The sequence below is a fragment of the Taudactylus pleione genome, unplaced genomic scaffold, assembly GCF_031769625.1.
Source record: "Taudactylus pleione unplaced genomic scaffold, aTauple2 ptg000093l, whole genome shotgun sequence".
Classification (NCBI taxonomy): Eukaryota; Metazoa; Chordata; class Amphibia; order Anura; family Myobatrachidae; genus Taudactylus; species Taudactylus pleione.
This window is the reverse complement of record NW_028284495.1, coordinates 20,836,822-20,861,500: the sequence shown is the minus strand read 5'-3', so window position 1 is coordinate 20,861,500 and position 24,679 is coordinate 20,836,822. Positions and strand designations below refer to the sequence as shown.

General features: G+C 41.8%; 1 protein-coding gene across 2 annotated transcripts in view; it reads left to right on the top strand.

Moving 5' to 3' along the window:
• Window positions 1-18,857, top strand: part of TAF4B (TATA-box binding protein associated factor 4b) — a 134,605-nt gene extending 115,748 nt beyond the window's left edge. For both annotated transcript variants that reach the window (XM_088469587.1, XM_088469586.1), the window contains 2 exons: window positions 4,375-4,494; window positions 18,349-18,857. In XM_088469587.1, coding sequence (XP_088325713.1) covers window positions 4,375-4,494; window positions 18,349-18,504 — 276 coding nt within the window. In that variant the 3' untranslated portion in view covers window positions 18,505-18,857. The remainder of the gene's footprint in view (window positions 1-4,374; window positions 4,495-18,348) is intronic.
• The last annotated feature ends 5,822 nt before the right edge of the window (window positions 18,858-24,679 follow it).

Sequence of the window (24,679 nt, the reverse complement as noted above, 5' to 3'; positions counted from 1 at the left end):
TCACCACCACAATGGCTTTGAAATGAAACAAACAAGATGTTCTTTAACTGCAGACTTTAAGATTTAATTTGAGGGTAATTACATCCAAATCAGGTGAACGGTGTAGGAATTACAATGGTTTCTATATGTGCCTCCCACTTTTTAAGGGGCCAAAAGTAATGGGACAAACTAAACAATCCTAAATCTAACTTTCACTTTTTAATACTTTGTTGCAAATCCTTTGCAGGCAATTACAGCCTGAAGTCTGGAACACTTCAGAATTCATTCTGCTGCTTTTGTCAGCAGTCACATCATTAATAAATACAAGGGAACCAGTAACATTGGCAGCCATACATGCCCATGCCATGACACTACCACCACCATCTTTCACTGATGAGGTGGTATGTTTTGGATCATGAGCAGTTCCTTTCCTTCTCCATACTCTTCTCTTCCCATCACTTTGGTACAAGTTGATCTTTGTCTCATCTGTCCATAGGATGTTGTTCCAGAACTGTAATGGCTTTTTTAGATGTTGTTTGGCAAACTCTAATCTGGCCTTCCTGTTTCTGTGGCTCACCAATGGTTTACATCTTGTGGTGAACCCTCCATATTCACTCTTGTGAAGTCTTCTCTTGATTGTTGACTTTGACACATATACACCTACCTCCTGGAGAGTGTTCTTGATTTGGCCAACTGTTGTGAAGGGTTTTTTCTTCACCAGAGAAATAATTCTTCTGTTATCCACCACAGTTATTTTCCGTGGTCTTCTGGGTCTTTTGGTGTTGCTGAGCTCTCCAGTGCCTTCTTTCTTTTTAAGAATGTTCCAAACAGTTGATTTGGCCACACCTAATGTTTTTGCTATCTCTCTGATGGGTTTGTTTTGATTTTTCAGCCTAATGATGGCTTGCTTCACTGATAGTGACAGCTCTTTGGATCTCATATTGAGAGTCAACAGCAACTGATTCCAAATGCAAATGTCACACCTAGAATCAACTCCAGACCTTTTACCTGCTAAATTGATAATGAAATAACGAGGGAATAGCCCACACCTGTCCATGAAATAGCTTTTGAGTTGATAGTCCCATTACTTTTGGCCCCTTAAAAAGTGGGAGACACATATAGAAACCGTTGTAATTCCTACACCGTTCACCTGATTTGGATGTAATTACCCTCAAATTAAATCTGAAAATCTGTAGTTAAAGCACATCTTGTTTGTTTCATTTCAAAGCCATTGTGCTGGTGAATAGAGGCCAAAATATGAAAATTCTGTCAATGCCCCAATTTTTATGCACCTGACTGTGTGTATGTGTGTGTATCTATATATATATATATATATATATATATGCGTATGTATTATATACACATACAAGTGCCAAAAGTCATGCTATAGCAGCATATAAAGGTAATGGTAGGTGGCGGCACCATGCTGTGAGGTCTTTGAAATAACTAAACCTTCATCCGTTGTAATCTGACATCTCATGAGTCAGTTTAAACACTGGCTAAGCTGCACATGGTAAGGTGACTTGAATTATCGTATTTCAAATGGGGCATGATAGTGGGTGCCCAACGGATGTGACAATCCATTTTCAAAGTTATGTAGACATTCAACATTACTTGATCTACAGTGACACGTGTACCAGGAATACCTCATAGAAAGCATTACCACCCATCGTAGACAGTGCAATCATTAAGCACCACGGGTGCTTAATGATTGTGACCAGCGGTGTCTGGCCAGAATTGTCAGTGATAACAGACAAGCAACACTGACTCAAATCATCCACATTCAATGCAGGAGGTACCAGATGCATATCCAACTGCAGCGTTCTTAAGTTTCCATGGCATATGGGAGCAGAAGACCCACTAGAGTTGCTCCTGTTAACACTATGACACTGGACACAGTACCTAACCTGGGTTTGTGATTTTGCCAGTTGGACCCTGGAGTACAGGCAACATGTGGCATGGTCTGATGAGTCACTGTTCCAATTTTTTAGACTTATGGTAGTGTGGTGCAGAACCCATGAGGCCATGAACCACAGTTGTCAATAAGGCGGCACTGTGCAGGCTGGTGGTGGTTCCATAATGGTGTGGGGTGTGTTCACGTGGCATGGATTGGTTCCACTGGTCCACCTGAAAACATCATTGACCGGTAACCGCTATGTTGCATTTCTTCATGAGCAATTACAGCCCTTCATGGAGTTGATGTACTCCCACAACGATGGAATATTCCACAAGGATGATGCACCATGTCATTGGTCCCAAGAGGTCCAGAATTGGTTCAAGGAGCATGGTGTGTCCACCACGTTCGCCTGACATAAATCCAATCTAGTTTTTATGGGATCTGGTGAAGAGGTCCATTCGTATCCAAGATCCTGATGAAAATGTGGAAAGCTGAGCATATGGCATGAGTCAACATTCCTCCTGAGGCCTACTTGTGGAATCAATGCCGTGTGGAGTTGCTGCACTTATCTGGGCCAGAGAGGGAGTCCTACACGATACTAAGCTACTATACTATGACTTTTGGCACTTCAGTGTATGTATGTATATATAGATAGATAGTAAACAATAGAGCAAGTGGCGCACAAAGCTCAAAAAGCTGTGTATATGAAAAAACAATAACAATATTGAGTGCAAACACACTAAATCACACTCCCTAATAAAGGTGGCTGCTAAATTCTTCCAGGGGATGGTCTATTCAAAAAACCATCAATGTGATACTGAATTTTGTGGTGAAGAAAAGTGCCTTTAGTATGCAAAAAAGTATATATAATACCAAGTTATTTAGTGAAGAAAATGTCTATTCAAAATGTTCCAAGGGGATCCGTGTTGTATGAACTTCTGCGGTATCTTCATACGATATCTCCTCAGAGTATATCCCAAAGGAAACCAATGTATAAACAAAAGAAAGATATAGTGTAATACTGATAATTAAGTATAAGTGCTCACACATAGAAAACGTGTAACCAATCTATTTGTGAACAGCACTCCACTCGTGCTCAAGAATATAAAGCTCCAGCACCTTAGATATAAATGCCTCATACCAAATATAAGAGGTTAAGTGCAGATAAGAGTAAAGTAACACTCACTTGATATATCCTACTGGCTGGGGTGCCACACTCGGGCTAGTCTAACGATTGGGCCATCATACAGAAGTTTGAAAACAGTGCACTCCCCGGGCTTTTTCAAAATGAGAGGTATACTCAGCACTTTATTCTTGCATCAATAAGAAGACAGTTGTCATTGGTCGATGTTTCAGGCCACGTGGGGACCTTTCTCAAGACCTACAACGTGGCGCATATCCAGACATATTGATGCAAGAATAAAGTGCTGAGTATACCTCTCATTTTGAAAAAGCCTGTTGAGTGCACTCTTTTTTTCAAACTTCTATATATATAATACTGTGCCAAAATTTTAGGCAGGTGTGGAAAAAATGCTGCAAAGTAAGGATGCATTCAAAAATGGAAGTGTTAAATGCCGTGCGACTCGGTAATGTCTACAAAAACCTTGCGTTTGCACCTGCAGGTCTTTACCAAATAGCAAAGTAAAATGAGATCATCAGAACTTATAGGTGTGGATATGTGGGTACATTGTATATATTCATAATATCCCATTACTGAAGGAGGGACTTTTCAGTTTATATGCAGATGTGAATGTACAGAAGTAACGGAGCCGTTTTGGCTGCAGCTACATTGTAAGTCCCAGTTTTATATATGCCCTGTTTTCCCCACAGTCAGCACCAATAAAAACATAGGTGTTGGTTCTGGTACTTTATGACTTGAAATCAGCCATCATTTGTTTAGCATCCCTAATGGCTGATTTTAATTGAGCCACCTGCTCGGGGTATCTCTGCTAAAGCTGTCATAAGGTCCAGCAGTAATATAAGCGCACATTGGAAGGTGTTGGCTTTTACATGCATAAGATTAGAAGAATATTGGCATGTCCTGTATAAACTTGTAGATGTAAGACGTACTCTACCTTAATAATTACATTGAGGTACCATACTCAAACGAGCATTAAAAAACAACCAATAACAACAAGTGGGGTGTTTGGATTTTATTTCCTATAGGGTTGCATTACACTTATTCAACTATGTGCTCTGTTTGAAAACAGGTGGAAGTGGACACTTGCTGGGTTCTAATCAGTGATTTGACTCCATATCATTGTATATGAAATTAATTATGTACTTTTTGTATGCTTTCCATGCCATGATCACAACTTTATTTATTGACCTGGATGGCATTGGGGTCAACACATGGAAAACACATTACGCATTATTTGTTCTGGAAAGGGTTAGTGTAATGCTTAAAAAATGATCTGCGTATTATATGCTATAGTATTACAAAAAAATTAAGTGTAGAGAATTGTTGTCCTTGTTAACAACATTTATCTGTTCCTCAGATGCAGCAGCTGGAACTGGAGCAAATCCAATATCGAGAAGCGAATCTTACAGCATTGGCTGCTATTGGTCCTAGAAGGAAAAGACCTTTGGATTCTCCAAGCCTTCAGAATGTACTAGAGGTACGTATGCGTAAGGGTGACAGAATCGTATAGCTTAGAAAATCAGATGCTACTTGTCCTCAAACCTCTCCACATCCAAGACAACACATTAGATCAGTGATTCCCAACCTCGGTCCTCAAGGCACACTAACAGTCCTGGTTTTAGTTATATCCATGAATGTGCACAGATGGTTAAATCAAAATAACTGAGGTACTAATTAAGTCACTTGTGCTCAAGTATGGCTATCCCTAAAATCTGGACTGTTAGTGTGCCGTGAGGACCGTGGTTGGGAATACCTGCATTAGATGATCGTTAAACTGGACAGTGCTTAATTGTTGGGCAAGTAAATAGCATGGAAAATGGTGTAGGTAGGCACTACTAAGGTATTTGTCATACCACTACCTGCTAGCCACGTAAGAAGTGTCCCAACCTCCAGGGCTCTGTAAGCAAAATTGCAGTCCAAAGGACTGTAGGAAGGGCGTTCTAATCACACTTGTTCAGTATGCAATAATTGTAGGCTGGATGTTCATCCTAATGGGACTTGTTCTTAAAGTGTGTCCCCATGGTATGTCCGCATGTGTGCATTCCCCCGCTTCCAACACATAAACGCTGCTCTATACATCTGGGCCTCCTCTCCACCTCAAAATTATAGATGGCACAGCATCAGGGAACTTTAGGCCACTAGAGTGCAATAGGTAGGGTAAGTGGTTAGTACTTGCCCGTATCTTGTTGCTGTATTGCTAGTCCACTGGTTTCCCATGCTGTGTACACTCTGCTAAATGTGTGCGTGTGAGGGGAGCTAGGTTAGTGGAGACTGGGAGAATATGCCACAAGTAAAGGTACAAAATCTTTTATTCTATAGTAGTAATAATGTGCCCATGACAGTCAGGTAAGACTGCAGGGTTTAAAATGCCCAAATAGTGGTAATAACAAAGGTAGAAATGCTAGGTAGTCCAAATAGCAGAGAGTCCATAAAAAGTCCAAATGCTGATAAATGGGTTTGTAGGTGACATCCAACATGTTTCATCCCATATAGGGACTTTTTCAAGGGTTTGTAGCTTAAAAGTTTGACGGAGGGGTTTAAATACCTGGTGTCCATGCTCTTGCTCTCCTGACTCCCGACACTTCCAGGTGTCGCGGTCCACTCATGCGTGCTCCGGCCACCACTAGCAAACCGTTCTGTTCCTGACTGCTTGTGACACACTGCACATGCTTTCTGTAGTGGTTGCAGACTTGATGTCTGTATTAGTATGGGGACAGTCTCTTGGAATCCATGTAATGCTCCCTTATGTCCGTTCATCAGTCTCTTATTACTCCCTTGTCCCCATCATGGTGATGGCCATTTTGTGGAGGATCTCTAGAACTAATTATTGCTGCATTCCCCGTTGCACAAATAACAATTGTAACTTTATTCACTTGTTAACCATGCTCGATGAAATCATCTTGGTGGATTCAGCTTTGTAATCCATTATTCTTGCTATATGTTTATAATTGTTGTATGCTCTATTGTCCCACTCTGAGCTGTGGAATGCGCTGTTTGCTATATATGTGTGTTCCATTGTCTCAATATAAGAGTTGAACTGTTAACATGCTCTATTATCTCAAGATCTATTTCGCAGGACAATCTAACTATATGTTAAGCACTAATCAGGCAGCTTATCTTGACTCATGAAGTTGCGGTATACATGTCAATCCAGTAAATGTTGCACCAAGACAAATACTACGTATCATAGTCACTGCCCATGTTACTTGCCTTTTTTCAGTGTTACTGTAGGTTAAGTAGCAATGGATTTTGGATCTACAAGATAGTGCAGCTGGGCTTCCAGCGCACAACATTGCACTGAAAGTTGGTGTTCCGATCATGCTTCTGCGGAACTTGACTCCGCCCAAGTTATGCAATGGAACCTGATTTAGTCACTTCTCTACAGAGGAACCTCCTATAGGCACAGATTCTTATGGGTTCTGGCGCAGGTGAGAGTGTGTTTATACCACATATACCCCTTATCCCCAACAATTTTCCTTTTCAATTCAAGCGCCTGCAGTTTTCTGTAAGCATCTGCTTCGTTATGACCAACAACAAGTAGCAGGGACAAATGCTCAGGGCTGCAGGCGATCTCAGGACCAGCTGCTTCTGCCACAGGCAGCTTTAAGTGGCCTGCTTACGAGTTAGCAGCCCCAGGCATCTTTTTGTTTTAATCCCTGAAGGAAAAACTGCAAATATTGTTTACAAAGACATATTGTGATCAATGCCTACAATATAAAGTATACATCACAATATAAATGCCACTACTGTCTTTGTAAAATTAGTTCTGCTGAGCAGCAATGGACATCTACATAAGCGAAGCTGCGAGCTTAAACGCTAGTCTTCAATAAAGAGACCATAGGTGTACAATATTTCCTTTGCCAACTGTTAGACTTTGTTGCAATTGAGTCTTGGGGAGGAGCATAATAAAGCTCTTGTCTCACTTCATTGGTGTCATAAAAAGACTAGAACGTCACTTTTAAAGGGGCAAAGTTATTAGTCAGGGTCCTATTTGTATCTTGACTCAATAAAAATATAATAGTGCAATCTGGACATTTTTCAATATTACTCCATTTCAGTGCAAGAAAGGAATGGGTGTAAGTGTGAGGTCAGCTAATATTTGGCATATAAAATTACCAGTCTTTTACCGGGAGGCAGAACAATTTTGTGGTCTTCAGATATCACTTGTTCTTGTGTTATCAATGATGTTGGGAAGTGGATTTCTGTAAATAAAAGCTGGAGGCTAGAAGAAACTGGGGCCAACAAAAATTTTGCCGACTTCCTTTCATATCATTAGAATTTGTTTGTATGGTAACTGAAGTAACTTGGCATTTAAAGAAGAAAGCACAGAGTAGAATATCCTGGCTTGTAGAAAACGCTGGGAATAGTAGTTAAATAATATCTGGTGAATTCATTTTTTGGATCGTGTTGTTCCACTATGGTGCACTTATATTTCCATGTTTCCTTAAATGTCTGCTAAAATAATTTTATTAACAGATGATTAAAACTGAACATTTGTATTTTCCAGTTCTTCGCACACTTCCTGTTGTTGTTTTGAGATTCATAGATCTATAATACATATAGCACTTTTTCAGGGAAATGTTGCGTAAAATACTGCCTGTTTGCTGAAATGTCAAGCAGAAGTATTTGATTATACTTTCACCTTTCTATAATTCCAAAGTTTGAAGGACATCACTCCTTGCTTGCTGCAACTCCCTTGGGGGTTGTTTCATTTATAATGTTGCCTCGGGCTTTCTGCTGCTTCCTGCGGATTTGACCTCATTTTCAACCCTGCGCTGGCAGCTGTGCTGCATTACTATAATTTCCTTTGGATCACACAAGGTTGTCATATAAAAGACCCGACCTTGTGGCATTGTGTCTAAGGAGACAACAAAGCTTTCTTATTTTGTGACCTGTAGTTAGTAGTCATTTTAAGTACATCGGATTTGCAGCACAAAAAAACCACCCCAAAAAGGAAAATTTTCATAAATTAAATTTGAACTTAAAAGGCAGTGTCCTATCTCAACCTGATTTGCTCTAATAGTTTTTTTTTTTTAAATGTCAAATACAGAGTATTATAGCTAGAAAATAAATGTAGTGACCACATTAACTTTTTGGTTTTCTAATTTTAATTACATATATATTCCACTCTTATAATAATTGATGTATTCATTCAATGTGTACAGAGTATGTATGTCACAAAGACATTTGTTATCTATTCACCTAGATGTATCAAATTCTCCTCCACTTTCCTATTCCAGAATCATGGAAGATAGAGTAGCTCCGACTTAATAAACATTTTTCTTGCAGCAATGGGTGGAACAACATGTTCAAAAGGCAGGGCTGGATTATAAACTGGGAAGCAGGGGTGACCACTCCAGGGGACCCTCACATGGTGGCCAACCAAACTATCTGTCCCTCACACTATCCAAAACCGGAGTAGAGCGTTTAGCTGTCTCCGCTCCAGTCCACAATCTACTCGGCAGCTCAGCTGTTACCAGTTACAGCAGCCGCTGCCGAGGAGCTTCACTTCAGACAGTCACAGTACAGTCTCGCTAGAGTTGACGACGGAATCTTGCAAGATTAATTGTCCATGCGAGAGGTGAGGCAGATAGCAGAGCTGAGATGCCCAAGGTGCCATTTTACTGTGTCCTGGTGTTTGTAGTGGTCATTGTGTGAACTAAGCTAGTAAGGTAGCCTGTTGTCCCACACATTATAAACATGAGGCATCTCAAAGGTCATTATATATATATATATATATATATATATATATTCACATAGATCAACAAGATTTTATTGACGTCAGTACTTTGTAGGTCCACCAAATGCTGTGATTACTGCAGACACCCTTCTCAGCAAACTGTCCACAAATTCATGAACAGCAGCAGGTGGTATATTTTGCCATTCCTCAAGTGCAGTGACCAACTGTGACTCTGAAGAAGGTCGAGACGGCCTAGAACCCATCCCTCGCACCATTTCCTCCCAGAGGTTCTCAATGTACGTATTCCAATGAGTACACAATTCTGTGAATTAGCAGCTCCACCATTTTGTCAGTGACAGCAATCTCACTCTGTAAGAGTGCTGAATCTGCAGTTAACTACAGGGTGTGATGGCATGCCATATCTGTATTGCGCAAGCAACACGTCCATTAAGGCGTCAGCCTTAATGATCGGAATTTCATTACTTTTTTGAGTTTGAGTGGCAGAAATTCTAAGAAGCCTCAATGGGAATGTCTATGGAATTTCATTGTTTTTTTTTCATAATTTTTTAACCATCAGGGACGGGAGCAGCAAACTGGGCCACCTGCAGGGGAGAAGGGCAACAAAATAGTACACTAGCGTGGGTGGAGGAGGGGACAGCACACAGGAGGTGTGTCGGAGTGTAGAGAGAGACAGCTGCGGGGGCGGGCTGCAGCCATGTGGGGCAGTGCACAGGGGCTGCAGCGGGGTTGTGGGGCAGTGATAGTAACTTGGGCAGCAGCAGGGGACAGAGTGGCTCACTGGCACTGATGGTCCCAGCCTTAAACTGCTTCTTAAGGCCCCTACACAGGGAACGATGTGCTCATGATGCGATATCGTGGACAATTTCCCTTGAACTCTCCCTGGCAGCCCATCGGCACTCCAGGACATGATATGGTGCTTAAACAGCATATTTTGACATAAGATCTATTGTGCAAGATCTAAAGATTTGCATTTCTTTAGATTGTGCACAATAGCTGACTGCATGCACAGATCAGTGAGATCTGTGATAGACAACTGTGTAAAAAAAATAAAAACTTCAATAAGACCTGTGAGATCCATCCATGCATCTGTGTTAAAACAAGTGGGAAAAAAAGGCATGCCCCCCTCCCCCCTACCTAAAGCACAACCAGCCCCGGTCCTGGTTGTGAAAATGCAAGGGACAAAAGGAGTAGGAGCACCCTGAATTTAGCACAACCAGCACTGGGCTCAGCTCAGCCTGTCCTTTTTGGAAATACAGGGAACAAAAAGCGTATTGGTCCCCTGTATTATCCATAACCAGCACCGGACCACTTCTAGTGGGGGAGAATTGCCATAGCCAGGAGAACCCTTTCACCTAAACATTACCCCTGACCAGCTAGTCAGCCCAGGCCGGGGATCCCTGGGGAGATGATGCCCCACTCTCCAGGGCACCCTAGGCTTAGGCTGATAGCACGGGGCTATCCCCTGCACCCATGTGTGTGAAATGTGGTGTAAATGAAAAGTTTAAATATTGTCCTTTACAGTAGAACTACAGGTCCTAGCAAGCCTTCCCCGCATGCTGGTACTTGGAGAACCACGGACCCGTTGGTACCTGTAGTCTGCCTGTAAAGAAAATCTTAAAATAAACACAATACACTTATTTTAATAAACGTTTTATACAGTATCTTCCGGCGTCTTCACCTGGGTGGCGGCGGCCTTTAAGCTCGTTTACATGGCCTTCGCCTTCCCAGAGCTTTTGAAGTCTTCACCTTGGGGGCGGCGGGGGCCTTTAAGCTCTCTTGAAATTAACACCACTATATTCTGGCACTTGTACCTAATATCAATCCTCGAGTGTAGGCATTTTTTAAGGTTGCAGCAAAGATTATATACAAACTCTGTTTGCAGGTTTGGAAAATCAAAAGCAATGTACATATACAATAGTCTGTGCTACCACTAAATAGTTTCCCACAACAGATAAAATTAATAAATGTAACAAACTGTTGAGAGTATAGAAGAACCTTACCAAAATATCTTAATATGTAAAGTTGGGAGCAGAGCAGGGAAAAAGGAGACATGATAGAAACTTTCAAATATATCAAGGATTTTAACAAGCACAGGAGGGAAACATTCTTCAAAAGAAGAGAAGTATTAGAACACGAGGACATGCGCTGAAACTAGGAGATGGGTTCAAAGGAAATTTGAGGAAAAATTACATCTCTGGGCCGATAACAATCGACCCCGCCCAATTTGATCAGTCTTGGAATGCCGAATCTTGCATAAAATCACATTACAGTGACACAAAACATCCTGAAACAGGAGAGCTGATTCCGTAGCTTGTGCCAGCGCCACTTATTCGCTTCCACGAAAAGTGCTGTGAAAAGCCATGGCAAAAGCAAGCTTAAACAATTCAAAAATAGAAAAACGCACACCCACGACCACTGTCAATAGGTGTAGCAACATATTCAAATCAATTGGGCGTCGTCTGTCCTCTAAAACCGGCTTGGCTCTAGCCCAACCCTTAAGTACCCTGGAAACCAGAAAAGTCCTTGTCGAGTCAGACCTGCCAAGCAGATATGAGAAGAACACCACTCCCACTAGCCACTTACACATGGCAGATAATGAACTACACGCTTAAGAGGACCACAAAAAATAGTTCATCAACTGATGCTGACTCTTTTCTGTATTGTCAGGGAAGAGGCAACACTGTTCCCATTCATGCCAAGCAGCCTAATAGGAACGTAGGTTCCGTGGGCCGACGGATCGCCATGCTAGTTCCTCCAGTCCAGTAAATTTAACCCAGGTAAACCTAGAGAGCATCCACAATAGAATTTTCAATCCCAGGGACATGTTTAGCTTTAAAAATGACATTACAAGCCGAACATCGCAACACTTACCTTGCAAGCAACTGAACCGCAGGCAAGGTGGATGCCCACTGACTTTTAACTTCCTAGAGAATATCGATGTTATCAGAGACAAGAAACTATGCTAGTATCACTTAATACAGAATATGTAACACCCATAGGTATACATTTGTCTACGAAGTATACTTCCTGTAAACAAAACCCCATGAACAGGAAGGAGTCCAGTTGTAGGGGTAAAACACTGAAAGCTCACTCAACAAGATTGACTTTGCCAAAAGATCGAATTAATCCCACAGCGCTGTCAAATTACTGATACTTGACACTAGTCAATTCCACTGGAATTGCATCATTGACAGAATTTGCAACGGGAAAGAAAGGTGCTTGAATCAGCCTGAAAAAATCAGTGCTGAAGAAAGGTGCTTGAATCAGCCTGAAGAAATCAGTGCTGAAGAAAGGTGCTTGAATCAGCCTGAAGAAATCAGTGTTGAAGAAAGGTGCTTGAATCAGCCTTGTATTTACCTTGAACCTTCTTTGGAACGACCAACAGGCCGGTCATTCCCCAACTCAATCTCCTTCATAACTCTCTTCCGAATGATGTGGCAGATCAAAAGCAGACCACAAATTATGAGGTTTACCCAATGATACCTGACCACGAATAGGAAGATGAAAGCCTTCTAAAAAACCCATATTCAAAAATTAAGACTAGCTCCTATCTGGGTACATGGCCAGCCATCTGCACAATAGTCCAAGATGGATAGGGGATGGTGCCTTATTTAGCTCCCCTCCCCCCTGGCTGAAGGGGTCCCCTCATTTTGTCTGACTCAATATTTTGCTGGGTACTGTTCCCCGGACCAGAGACAAACACGCTAAAAGCTACATGGCACACCAAGCCTACACACAGAGCCGTTAAAGGCATTACAACATCCCTACACCCCATAAGCAGCAAACCGATAACCAGCATTAACCTTACAAGGAGTCACAGAGATCGCGGACCCGTACAATGACTGAGTAACCCCCAGCCCAACCTCGACGTCCTTGCACCCAAAATCGATTATGCACATCTGCACGCCAAGTCAAACTAAGAAGAATCACTGTCGAAGACATGGAAGAGTGAACTAAAACCGCCTTAGTCGGCTCCGCCCTCATAGGTGTATTGACTTACTTGAAGGTCTTGACAACTTGTCTCCTGCGCGAACCGGTGGGCATGCTCCTTGGTCGCTAGACATTGCACAACAGGATCTGCACAACAAGGCACAGAGTCCATCACAAGGACCCTAGAAGTGGATGAGGAAACCGGTGCCACAGTAGAGAATTGTGGCCCCTGTAACTGCCAGAGAATTACTGATCTGTGAGGCCAAAAACTGTTTCAACGCACCTGCCAAAGCGACTAGAGCAGTAGTGGTCGCTAAAGGATCTGGAGCCGACTTAGACTAAGCTGATCGGGCACACATAGAAACTCGACCTGGCCCTCAATACACCAAAATGAGGGTAGCTAAATGCTACCCTTGGTACATGCAGGGGGGTACAGCACGGGTGGGGAATGATGATAAATACAAAAGAACAGGGAGATAGGACAGTAAACAAAAAGTACACAGCTAGGCAATGAGAAAGGAGGATGTGGGGAAAAGAAGACCTAAAGGCCAGTTAGCGGAGGGATAGAAAAAGTGAAATAGAGACAGCTGAAAGCTAGGGAATGGGAGATTCTCTCCCCCCCCCCCCCCCCCCCCCCAACATCTTCCACAGCTGTGGACCGCCGTTCTTAAGCTCTGCCTCCCACCTGCACGGATTCGGAGAGGGGCAAGGGGGCCGTGGCTGCAACACCAGCCATGGCACCCAGCACATTTATCCCAGCAGCCCTGCCTACCTACCTGGCAGCATAAAGAGACTGAATCTCTGCTAACCAATTTTTGGAACATAAAATACAAATCTCCAAATACTAAAAGAAAAACAGCCAATGTTTTGAAAGGCTAACCTCTTTCTTTGGTTTAATCCACATGTATAAAAACGAAAGGAAATATACAGGAAAAAATACATGTATCTGACGCAATACTAAGTGTTACAACACAGAAGAATGTAAGATTCATCACTGAGCAGCCAAACAATGAAATACATGGCTTAAATTAGTGGCCACCATTTTCTTATGTGTTTGAATGTTGGAAACTGAATTAATTTATGTCCTATTAATTATGGCTGTGCCATCAAATTGGATAACAATTTCGCAGGCTCGCACTTTGCGCATTTGGTGCTGTCTAGAGCTATGGAAATGGGGAGGTATTTTTTTACTTTATATAATATTTATGGGTGCAATTTGGGACTGATATTTCACACCATAAACAACACAACCATTTACATGTAGCCCTTGCTGCATTTGTAATGCTGGTAGGAACAGAGGTAAATGCAGAAAGATTTTGTAAGCTGCAGTACCACAGAAATGTCCATGCTAGGAACACTACCTCCCCAGCTTGCCTGTATTATCATCAAGAAGTTCCCAGCAAGCCCAGAATAACTTTTTAAAGTAGAAAGAGCAATCAGCAAGCATCATATCTCCAGGCCATGCAGCATTGGGTCAGAAATGGTTTTCTTTTACTTTGGACTATTGTCATCACCTGCTCTTGACTACGCAAGTGTATATAGTTTTCACAGGCATGCCCTCTCTGTCCTCTATTTGCCATACTAATGAAACCCCTTGAAACTTGCAAACTAAATAACCCTGATATATTTATTGTTGCATTTGGGTCAAAAGGTCGCAAGATTGCACTTTATGCTGTCAACATGATTCTTACCAATACTAAACCCCACAACTACCACCAAATTTGCTTAAGGAAATTCAAATCTATAGTGATCTCTCAAAATACCAAATAAACAGCTAAAGCCAAGATCCTTGCTTTAAATATACCTCTGGATGCCCTGCACTAGCTACAACTCAATTTTAATTTTACATGGCAGCATCAGGAAATTGAATACCTTTACTGAACTATACCTTGCCAATTTTCCCAGACTGAGGGCCTGATTCATAGATGGGCGGACTTGCAGAGCCACACAAAAGCGGCTCAAATCCAAATGCAGCAGACCCTGACCTTGTCCATCCTGGAAATGTTGGCCAACCACCCCACTGCTCCGAACCCAAAATGCTGCGGCATATCAATCATGCTGTGGCTTGTGAGGGTCTGTGAGAGAGATCGCAGGACCTCTTCTGCACATGTGAGTCCTGCCAAACCATTTTATAGCCGCATAGCCTATACCAGCGGCAAAACTTTCCAATTCATGTTCCCCCTACTACTAATAGCCTGATGAAATCTCCCTCTCTAACTTCACCTGGGCTGGTCGGAAACCCAGGATGAAGTTGCAAATCTGGTACACACACCTTGATGGGGAAGCCTTGGTGTTCCTAACCTCACTAAATAGTAAATACTATAATACAACAAATTTGACCCACTGCATTCTCTCACATGCTCCTTTTCCTACCTCCATGGAAGAATTTGAATGCACATATTTATTCTCCGTTCTCTCTTATAGGTCTCCTCACAGAATAGACCCAAAGATGTCAAATTGATCCCAACTGTGAAATTTTCCTCATCATTAAGGAACTTTTGTACCCACAATTACCAGTTGAGGTTCTTTAACAATCATTTTTCTTCCTTGATGAATGATCCAAGCTTTAAGCCGGGACAGCACCATGCAGAGCTCCATCATTGAACAGTCCATAACTTACTCTTCTTGATACAAATTGCCCAATTATTATGATTGATGCTTGACTTCGCCAGCCTCTTCTCCATACTCCCCCATAGACGTTTCTTCCAATTTATGCTGATTAGGCACTTCTATCATTCATCCTAAAAATCATTGCAGTTACCACAAATTTCACCTTTAGAGTTGATGTGTCCTTGGGAAATCTCATCCAAAAGTCTAATCCCACAAATAACCCCCAAAATACACACAAACTTGTCAGTGAGAGAGGTGCTGGGGAGGCTCTGGATTGGAAAGAGAGGGCAAAAATAAAAAACAACTTATCTAAAACCTGCATTTCGGGCAGAATCAAAGATAATTCTTTCAAACTTTTCTATAGATAGTCCTGGTTGCCAACGCGATCTTCTCCAACATCTATTGGAGGTTGTGTGGACAATTTGGCACCCTGCTGCACACCTGGTGTTTTCTTATTACACACTAAACTCTAAAAACTAGACCACAGACCTGCCCTTTCCCCCTCATACTCTAACCACCATCCATTACAAATTGAATATTTACCAAGTGGAATGTATTACAGATATTCTACAGAACTCCCTCGATAACTTCAGGAAGATGTGATCCCCATGGATGGACCATTTTGAGGCCAACAAGTGCTAAATGCAATTTTTATTCCATGTTCAAGACCAAGATGTAATATTTTTCACCTTGACTCAAAGTTCAGATAATTCTCTCTTTACACATGATAGATTGTTGATATCTATCTTTTTGCTGGGAGGTCCAACCCCATCTGCCCCCTTTAAAGAACTGGCCAAAGAGTATCTCTTAATTTTAGCATGTTGACATTTCCTTTGCAAAGTAGGCAAGACCATTGCAGTCATGCTCTTAGGCAGGAGGTCCAGACTCGCTCTTCTGAGTGATGATGCTCTCATTTTAATTTCAAAATTGTACAATCACTAAGTGCAAATTCAGATGAACTTGATTTGAGACTAGAACTGTGTACATCCTTAACATTATTGCAGAGATTCCCAAACTCCGCCATTACAGTCCATGTTTTAAGGATATCTATGCTTGAGGACAGGTGACTTAATTAGTACCTCAATCAATTTGATTTAACAATTTGGACTCAAGCATTGATATCCTTAAAACCTGGACTGTAATGGTGGTGTTTGTGAAACTGCTTTATTAGATAACATTGAACCAGTATGTTTGCTAGTAGTTGTCATTCACCTACAGACAGGAATCTGATGGTAATAACACTACCGTACATAGTCAAAATAAATTACGCTTGCTTACTAACTTTGACTTTTTTTTTTTTTTACTTCTGGTTATTTAAAATAAAATCTTTACCTGAGCTTAGTGTTTACTTTGTAGGGTCTTCCCGCTATACAGACTGTTAAACATGCCATTGCCTCACTGGTGTGCATCAGAGTATAAATCGATAAGGTTACACGTTGCCTGTGGTTTAGAAACAAGTATAATTAGATAATTTTCTGCATTGGGCTAAAGGTCTGTTGCCATGCCAGGACTATTGCAAATTGACAGTAATATTTTTGAGATACTGACCAATAGTCAAGCAAATAGTTAATGGTATGTCCATGGTCTTGTACCAATTTGTGCAATAAAAGTATACAAAAGACCATAAGTAGTAAGTAAAAAATACACAAAACACTTGCATACAAATTGTAACATAACTTTTTAGACTTGGTCACGGATGCAGTATAGCAGCATTATAGCAACCCAGGTTGCTTTTCCTGGCCAGTGAACACATTACCACAGGCACTGAACGACTATGTTCTAAGCAGACATTTTTGTGCGAGTGGATTCTTACATACTGATCAGCGAGACCAGACAACCATTTTTGCAGGCAGCTAATTATTATTATTATTATTATCGTTTATTTATATGGCGCCACAAGTGTTCCGCAGCGCCTTACAAAGTACATAAATAATTTGACAATGGACTTACAGTTACAAATAGGACAAGGACATGGATAATATACATTGATACATAAGTGACCATAACACCTAGATATGCAACAGAGCGTAAGCAACCAAGTGTTAGGTACCATGGTGGGGGGTAAGAAGTAGGTGAAAGTAAAGTAAGGAGAAGCACAAGAGGGTAGAGGCCCTGCTCATAAGAGCTTACATTCTAAAGGTGTGGTGATAGTGTGGGGGGTGTCTTTGTAATAAAGGTTAGGACAGGTGCATTAATCGCAGTAGATAATTTACTGCCTGCTAAAGCCTAAACAAACATAGCTATGCAGATATCCTTTTCTAATAGAGAGCAGTAGGAAGGTACTGTGTAACACTCTGGAATGGTTACAGAACTTCAGCTTGCTTTGGTCACCAGTACTCAACCCTGTAAAATACACGTAGGATGAGGAAAGCACCTATTGCAAAAGGGACCTACTGTACCGCAGCCAGTCTGCTGCAACTGCACTAGTCTGCACATGCATGTCTCCCACCAGTGTCGGACTGGGGCATAAAGGGCCCACCGGGGGAATGAAGTGGTAGGGGCCCATGCTTAAGCGGTGTGGTCATACACCAGAGGGGGTGTGGCCAGCCACCATAGATGTTTGGCTAACCATTAGGCAAATCATGGTGTAGTTTCTGTAGAAGGGAACCAAGCCCCCGTGTTGATCAGTGATCCTGCTCCTCCAGGTAACTGAATGTCTAATAGAGTAACAATCTATAATTTGAAGTCTGGAAACTGACACCAAGAAGAGGGGGATGGGCCCACAGATAGTGGGGCCCACCGGGGTTTTCCCAAGTACACCTGTGGGTCAGTCCAACCCTGTCTCCCACCTATTTGCTACACTTTGTAGATTACATTTCCTGATTGAATCATACTGTTTGATCACGGCTGTTTAATTAGGGCTGTCTAACTGACCTGTTGCATACATATTGCTGGTCTCTATGACCTCTTGTTGTGCTGTGTTGCCTTGTTTGAACAAACATGTTTGTGTGTTTTTATATCTATTCAGTATAATATACATTGCTTAGTGCTGTTTAGGTTATTTCAGTTTTTCAAGTCTTTGCTGTTTGTTTACAATTATCTACAGATTTTTACGTTTAAGTTTACACATGTTTACATTTTGTTTTCCAGGAGTTTCATGCATCTGGATCTTCTGTTTTCAGCATACCAAAGTCAATTTTTGTTCCAAGAATAACTCGGGTTAATCTCAGGGATTTAATATTCTGTATGGAGCAAGAACGAACAACAAGTCATTCCTTGTCACTGTACCGTGCTCTCCTGAAGTGAACTCTAGTGACCTACTTCTAAGAAGTTCTGTGTTCCTTGATGCACTATATCGAAGTGTATTCAGAAACTGTATTCTTTCTAGAAAGTCATTTTTGTTGCCGTTGCATGTTTACACACACTCACAAACTATAAACACTGCATAATCTGGTTTGTTTTCCATACTTAACTCATTGTAGTTTGGATGTTCATGCTTAACAAATTGTTTGAGTTACCAAAAAAACCTAAGATGTTTGTAAAAAATTTTAAAGGAAGCCACAATTTTCACACAAAGGTATCTTCGTTTATGTGGGAATTTTGAGTATATCATTACTTAAAGCATTGTCTGCGAAATAAACCCAAAGAGCCAGTTTCAAAGCTGGAAATTTTGTGTCCACTTCAACTTTTTATTTTATGTACTGTGCTGCCTCTAGGTAAAAAAATACAATAGTAGAGGGCAAGGCTTTTTTTCTATTCTTTTTTTGATATACACATAAAGGTGATTTGGAATACTGATAAAATTCTAAATTTTTAGAAAACATTTTTGATATACTTGATCAATATTTAATGGGTTGGGTACGAAATGTTGACCGTCATAATGTTGATATTCATCATGTGAATATGTTCGTAATGGCAGCGTTGGACATGTCGACATTCATGACGTAGACGGCAATGAAATGTCAACACTTTAGAATGTTGACATTTCATCCAGGAGGCCCTGTGGTGATTTACTTGCTCCTGTTGGCTGCAGTGGTATGTGACCGACAATTCCGGCCCAGAGCTCCGATCTTTTGGCGTTCCGGTAACTATCTGCTATCCCTACCCCCATATCACCCTCTCTAGTGCCTTGCAACAACCCCAACCCCCCCCCCCCCCTTCTGCCTGCAACCTAACTCTAATGTCAATTCTGACAATGCTAGCATCTCACCTGTCGACATTCTGAAAATGTTGACCAGTTGCATATTGACATCACAACTGTCGTCATTGTTATTGTCAACCTTTTGACTGCATCCCCATTTTATGTGGTGATTCATATTTTATATACATTCTTATACTTGCAGCTCTCCTGTGCTTTTTTATTTTTACTAGGATAACTTTTTTCCGGAATGGGTATGAAATACCGCCGGCCGCATGGCCAGCGGTTCAATTCCCGTCAGCGGCAGCCCGACAGGAGCAGAGTGCGATGCGGAAGCCCGACAGCGCTGGAAATCACGATCGTGGATAGGTAAGTATCCACTAACCTAACCCCCCTAATCCTAACCCTCCTTAGGGGTGCCTAACCCTAACCCTCCCTCCCCCTAGCCTAACCCTAACCCTCCCGGGGGGGTGCCTAACCCTAAGTCCCCCCCGGGAGCCCTAAACCTAACCCTCCCCCCCCCCCGCGGCTGTCCGCTCGCGGCGCCCGGCATCACTACGATCATGATGCCGGGCGCCGGTCTCCCGGCGTTGGGGAAATGCGGGCGTCTACATCTAGACGCCCGGCATTTCACCCTTGCCGGGATAAGATAGTCGGGAAGCCGGCTGCCGGTATATAAGCAGTCGGCTTCCCAATTGCTTCCCCTTTTTTCCTGGTGGCTTTATTTTTTTTTTTTTCATTTAACTAAAATGTAACATGGTGGCACAGTGTTTAGCATAGCTGCCTCACAGCACTGAAAGGTATTTAAGGCCCCTTCTCCTTGTGTCTTGTTACCTGTCTTTAGTCTAAAGTGATTTTCTGACTTTGGGGTTTACCTGTATATTTTAAGACAGAGCATTGTGGGAGCTGATGTGATTTCATGCTCATAGCACAACAATGCTATATTTTATGGGACAGTCTTTATGCCCAGAGAAGTTTGTGTTGACCCTGCAGCGGAGGACACCAGGGACTTCACACAAACAGCAACTTGTGCCTCTTGCTTATTTCTATCATTGCAGATATGGATGCGAAATGGTTCCAGCCAAGAACCATTTGGCGTCCAAGGAAAATCCAGAATTTAGATATTTTTTATTTTATTTTAGTAAGACTTTCTTTTCTTGCTCTGATTCTAAGTAGTTCATACTTGTCCAAGGTCTACCAACTCTAAGGAAAAAGCTTCATTAGAACAATCAGGTAAAAGACAGAGAACTGTGAGTATGGCACACAGGTGGGGAGTAGTCAGGGTAAGGTTCTCTGAAGTTATGCTTTCACTGACTATTGACATGTAGAAAAGAATAGACCGTCTAATGAGGTGAAGGAAACTGTTCCAGAGAACAGGAACCACTTTTATTAAAGTAGGGATATGGAGGTTTTGTGACAACTGAGTGTTTTGTCAGAATGGGTATGAAGTCGCGGCAGCCCGAAGGGAGAAGATATCGACAGCGCAGGTACGTACCCTAGCCCTACCCCTCCCCCCCCCCCCACCCACCCTACAATCCTAACCCTCCCTTATTGGTGTCCATATCCTCCCCCCGAAATGCCTGACCTCCCAACGGAGGTGCCTAACCCTCTCCCCTTACCACACCCTAAACCTAACCCTCCAGGGGGAGTGCCTAGCCCTAACCTCCCCCTGGTGGTGCCTAACCTTTACCCTCCCCCTAAAAACCTAACCCCGCTAACTCTAAGGGCGACCCGGACTTACCTTGTTCGGGCTAGCATCCTTGGCATTCCGGCATCAGGATTAAGATAGGCCTCATACCGATGCCTATCTTCAGTCCCTTGTCGGGATTCGGCCGCCGGTTTCATAACTACATCCCGTTATGTCATACAGTAAGGATTCAGATGTTAATATCTTTTATATCTATATGGTACCACCAAGTGTCCGTAGCTCCATACAGGGAAATATGACAATGATGCGCAAATAATTCAATATAAAAAGTGATGTTACATGATAAAAACCTCAAACACTGAAAAAGACAACTAAGTGGCCGATAAAAACAGTCACATTCAGCGGCCCAGTACTATGATGTGGGAGTGCACTGAAGATATAGTGCAGGGAAAGGAAAAGATGCTAAAATTGGCCGAACTATTTTACAAGGGAAGATCATACCATTGTGTGCTGTTACGGGTTCTCCATATGTATTAAGTCAGTTCATGTAGAAATCTGAAAATTGTTCCAGCGGCACCTTTGTTTTCTCTCAACACCACTGCTGAGCTTTTTGTCACATAGCACATGTAATGATGGCGTTATGCTTACTGCCCTAATGCTGCCTCTAGATGCTCCTGCTCGATAGCTTGCGTGTGTGCAATTTTCTCACATCTGACATTTTATTGAAGTCTTGTGCATGGACAATGGGACACCCACTAACAAATACATATTGCATTTGCTCTATTCTGATGTGACACAAAGGGACAGCGCTTGCTGGAAGGGTGAGTTTATGGAACATCACCCCGGGGACTCTTTTTGATACATTGCAACACTATTGCTGGGTACACATTACATGATGTAGTGGACAACTGCGCAATATGTATTTCCTCGCTGCGTTTAGCAGCATGGCGTTCATATCATTGTTCCATCTGCTGTGCTGCATAGTAGACGGGATGATGCGATGAATGACCCGCTGGCACACGCAATCAGGCGTACACACCGAGCGATATATCATTCCGTTCTGCGTCTGAGCAATATATCGTGCAATGGATCGCAAAGTGTGTACCCAGCTTTAGACATCTTGCATCGCTGAGCTGGAATTCACATCTCTTGAAGCTTTATGTAAAGAAATTTAAATTTGAAAAGGTTTCATCTCCACAATTTATTAATTTCTAAATACACACAGTCTAGAGGAAAAGATCTTCATAAGCTGAGAAGGGAAAATATCCATAAGGGCTCAATCCATTCCAAATAAAAATAAACTTTGGTATAAAATTGCCTCAAGATAGTACCGATTCCCTCCTTGCCTCATTGAAATATGGTCACAAACTGCCATGTTGCTGTGTTGTACCATGACCTCTGAGCCAGCCCTTTCAATACTAGCTAGGGATGGGTGCATGGCATTCTTGAGGATTAAAGTACTCTATGCACCAGAGTATTGGGCCCCAAACCTTGCTTTATTCATTAGAGTGTAACACCTCACAAGCAGGACCCTCATGTGCTGCTGTTTCCTTCACTTACACCTTCATCTCCCCTCTGCCAACAACTGCACCAAACCAATGGGCTCAGCTCACATTGCTTATTTGGGTATAAGACTGCTGATGTTTTAAAACCATGTAGTCTGTGCCTGGGACTGACACTGCCTGACCCAACCCTGCTCTACTGGACAATATCCTTCCAGCCAGTCTGCTACCTGACAAAAATGTTCCTCACACTCCGATCAATGTTGTTGAGGCTGCCGGGGGAGAGGTACCCTACCCTCCACCACAGCTGGTAGACTTGTCCCAAAATGTAAATGCTTTTGAAAGAAATGTATTAAATAACAGTATCATAGACATCACAGTACTACACAGTTCCAGCTTTTTTTTTTTTTTTTTTTAATCCCTGAAAGTCCAAAGTGTCTTGGAACCCTCATAAAACATATTTAAATGCTACTAAATATTACCTGCATTTTCGTAGAATGAAATGGATTATCTCGGTTCTTTCTTCACCAAACAATATCTATCTCTATATCAAGATGTATAGAAGTGTATGTATGTATTCCAATATAGTCATACAGAAATAATTCTGCGGATTCACAGATACAGTAATTAATATGGGACTATACCTGAATGCCAGTTGGGCATAAAAAGATGGTAAAATTCAAAATCGTCAATAATAGGCTATAAATCACATAATTGTGAAATGGTTAATTCAATTAAACACATACCCATATTGGTTTATTAAATAAATATGAATGCCCAAATATACAGTCAGGTGCATAACTATTGGGACATTGACAGAATTTTCATATTTTGGCCTCTATTCACCACCACAATGGCTTTGAAATGAAACAAACAAGATGTGTTTTAAATGCAGACTTTCAGATTTAATTTGAGGGTAATTACATCCAAATCAGGTGAACGGTGTAGGAATTACAACGGTTTCTATATGTGCCTCCCACTTTTTAAGGGGCCAAAAGTAATGGGACTATCAACTCAAAAGCTATTTCATGGAAAGGTGTGGGCTATTCCCTCGTTATTTCATTATTAGTTAAGCAGGTAAAAGGTCTGGAGTTGATTCTAGGTGTGACATTTGCATTTGGAATCAGTTGCTGTCGACTCTCAATATGAGATCCAAAGAGCTGTCACTATCAGTGAAGCAAGCCATCATTAGGTTGAAAAATCAAAACAAACCCATCAGAGAGATAGCAAAAACATTAGGTGTGGCCAAATCAACTGTTTGGAACATTCTTAAAAATAAAGAACGCACCGGAGAGCTCAGCAACACCAAAAGACCCGGAAGACCATGGAAAACAACTGTGGTGGATGACAGAAGAATTATTTCCCTGGTGAAGAAAAATTTCACAACAGTTGGTCAACAATCAAGAGAAGACTTCACAAGAGTGAATATAGAGGGTTCACCACAAGATGTAAACCATTGGTGAGCCACAAAAACAGGAAGACCAGATTAGAGTTTGCCAAACATCTAAAAAAGCCATTACAGTTCTGGAACAACATCCTATGGACAGATGAGACAAAGATCAACTTGTACCAGAGTGATGGGAAGAGAAGAGTATGGAGAAGGAAAGGAACTGTTCATGATCCAATACATACCACCTCATCAGTGAAGCATGATGGTGGTAGTGTCATGGCGTGGGCATGTATGGCTGCCAATGGAACTGGTTCCCTTGTATTTATTGATGATGTGACTGCTGACAAAAGCAGCAGAATGAATTTGCAGTAGAGGCCTGGCAGAGCAGCACCAGGGATGAAACCCAGCGTCTGGTGATGTCTATGCATTCCAAACTTCAGGCTGTAATTGCCTGCAAAGGATTTGCAACAAAGTATTAAAAAGTGAAGGTTAGATTTAGGATTGTTTAGTTTGTCCCATTACTTTTGGCCCCTTAAAAAGTGGGAGGCACATATAGAAACTGTTGTAATTCCTACACCGTTCACCTGATTTGGATGTAATTACCCTCAAATTAAATCTGAAAGTCTGCAGTTAAAGTACATCTTGTTTGTTTCATTTCAAAGCCATTGTGGTGGTGAATAGAGGCCAAAATATGAAAATTCTGTCAATGTCCCAATATTTATGCACCTGACTTAAGATACATATGTATTTGTCTTGGAGAATGGGCTCTCACAATGATAGAAAATTTAGTAGAAATACGATTA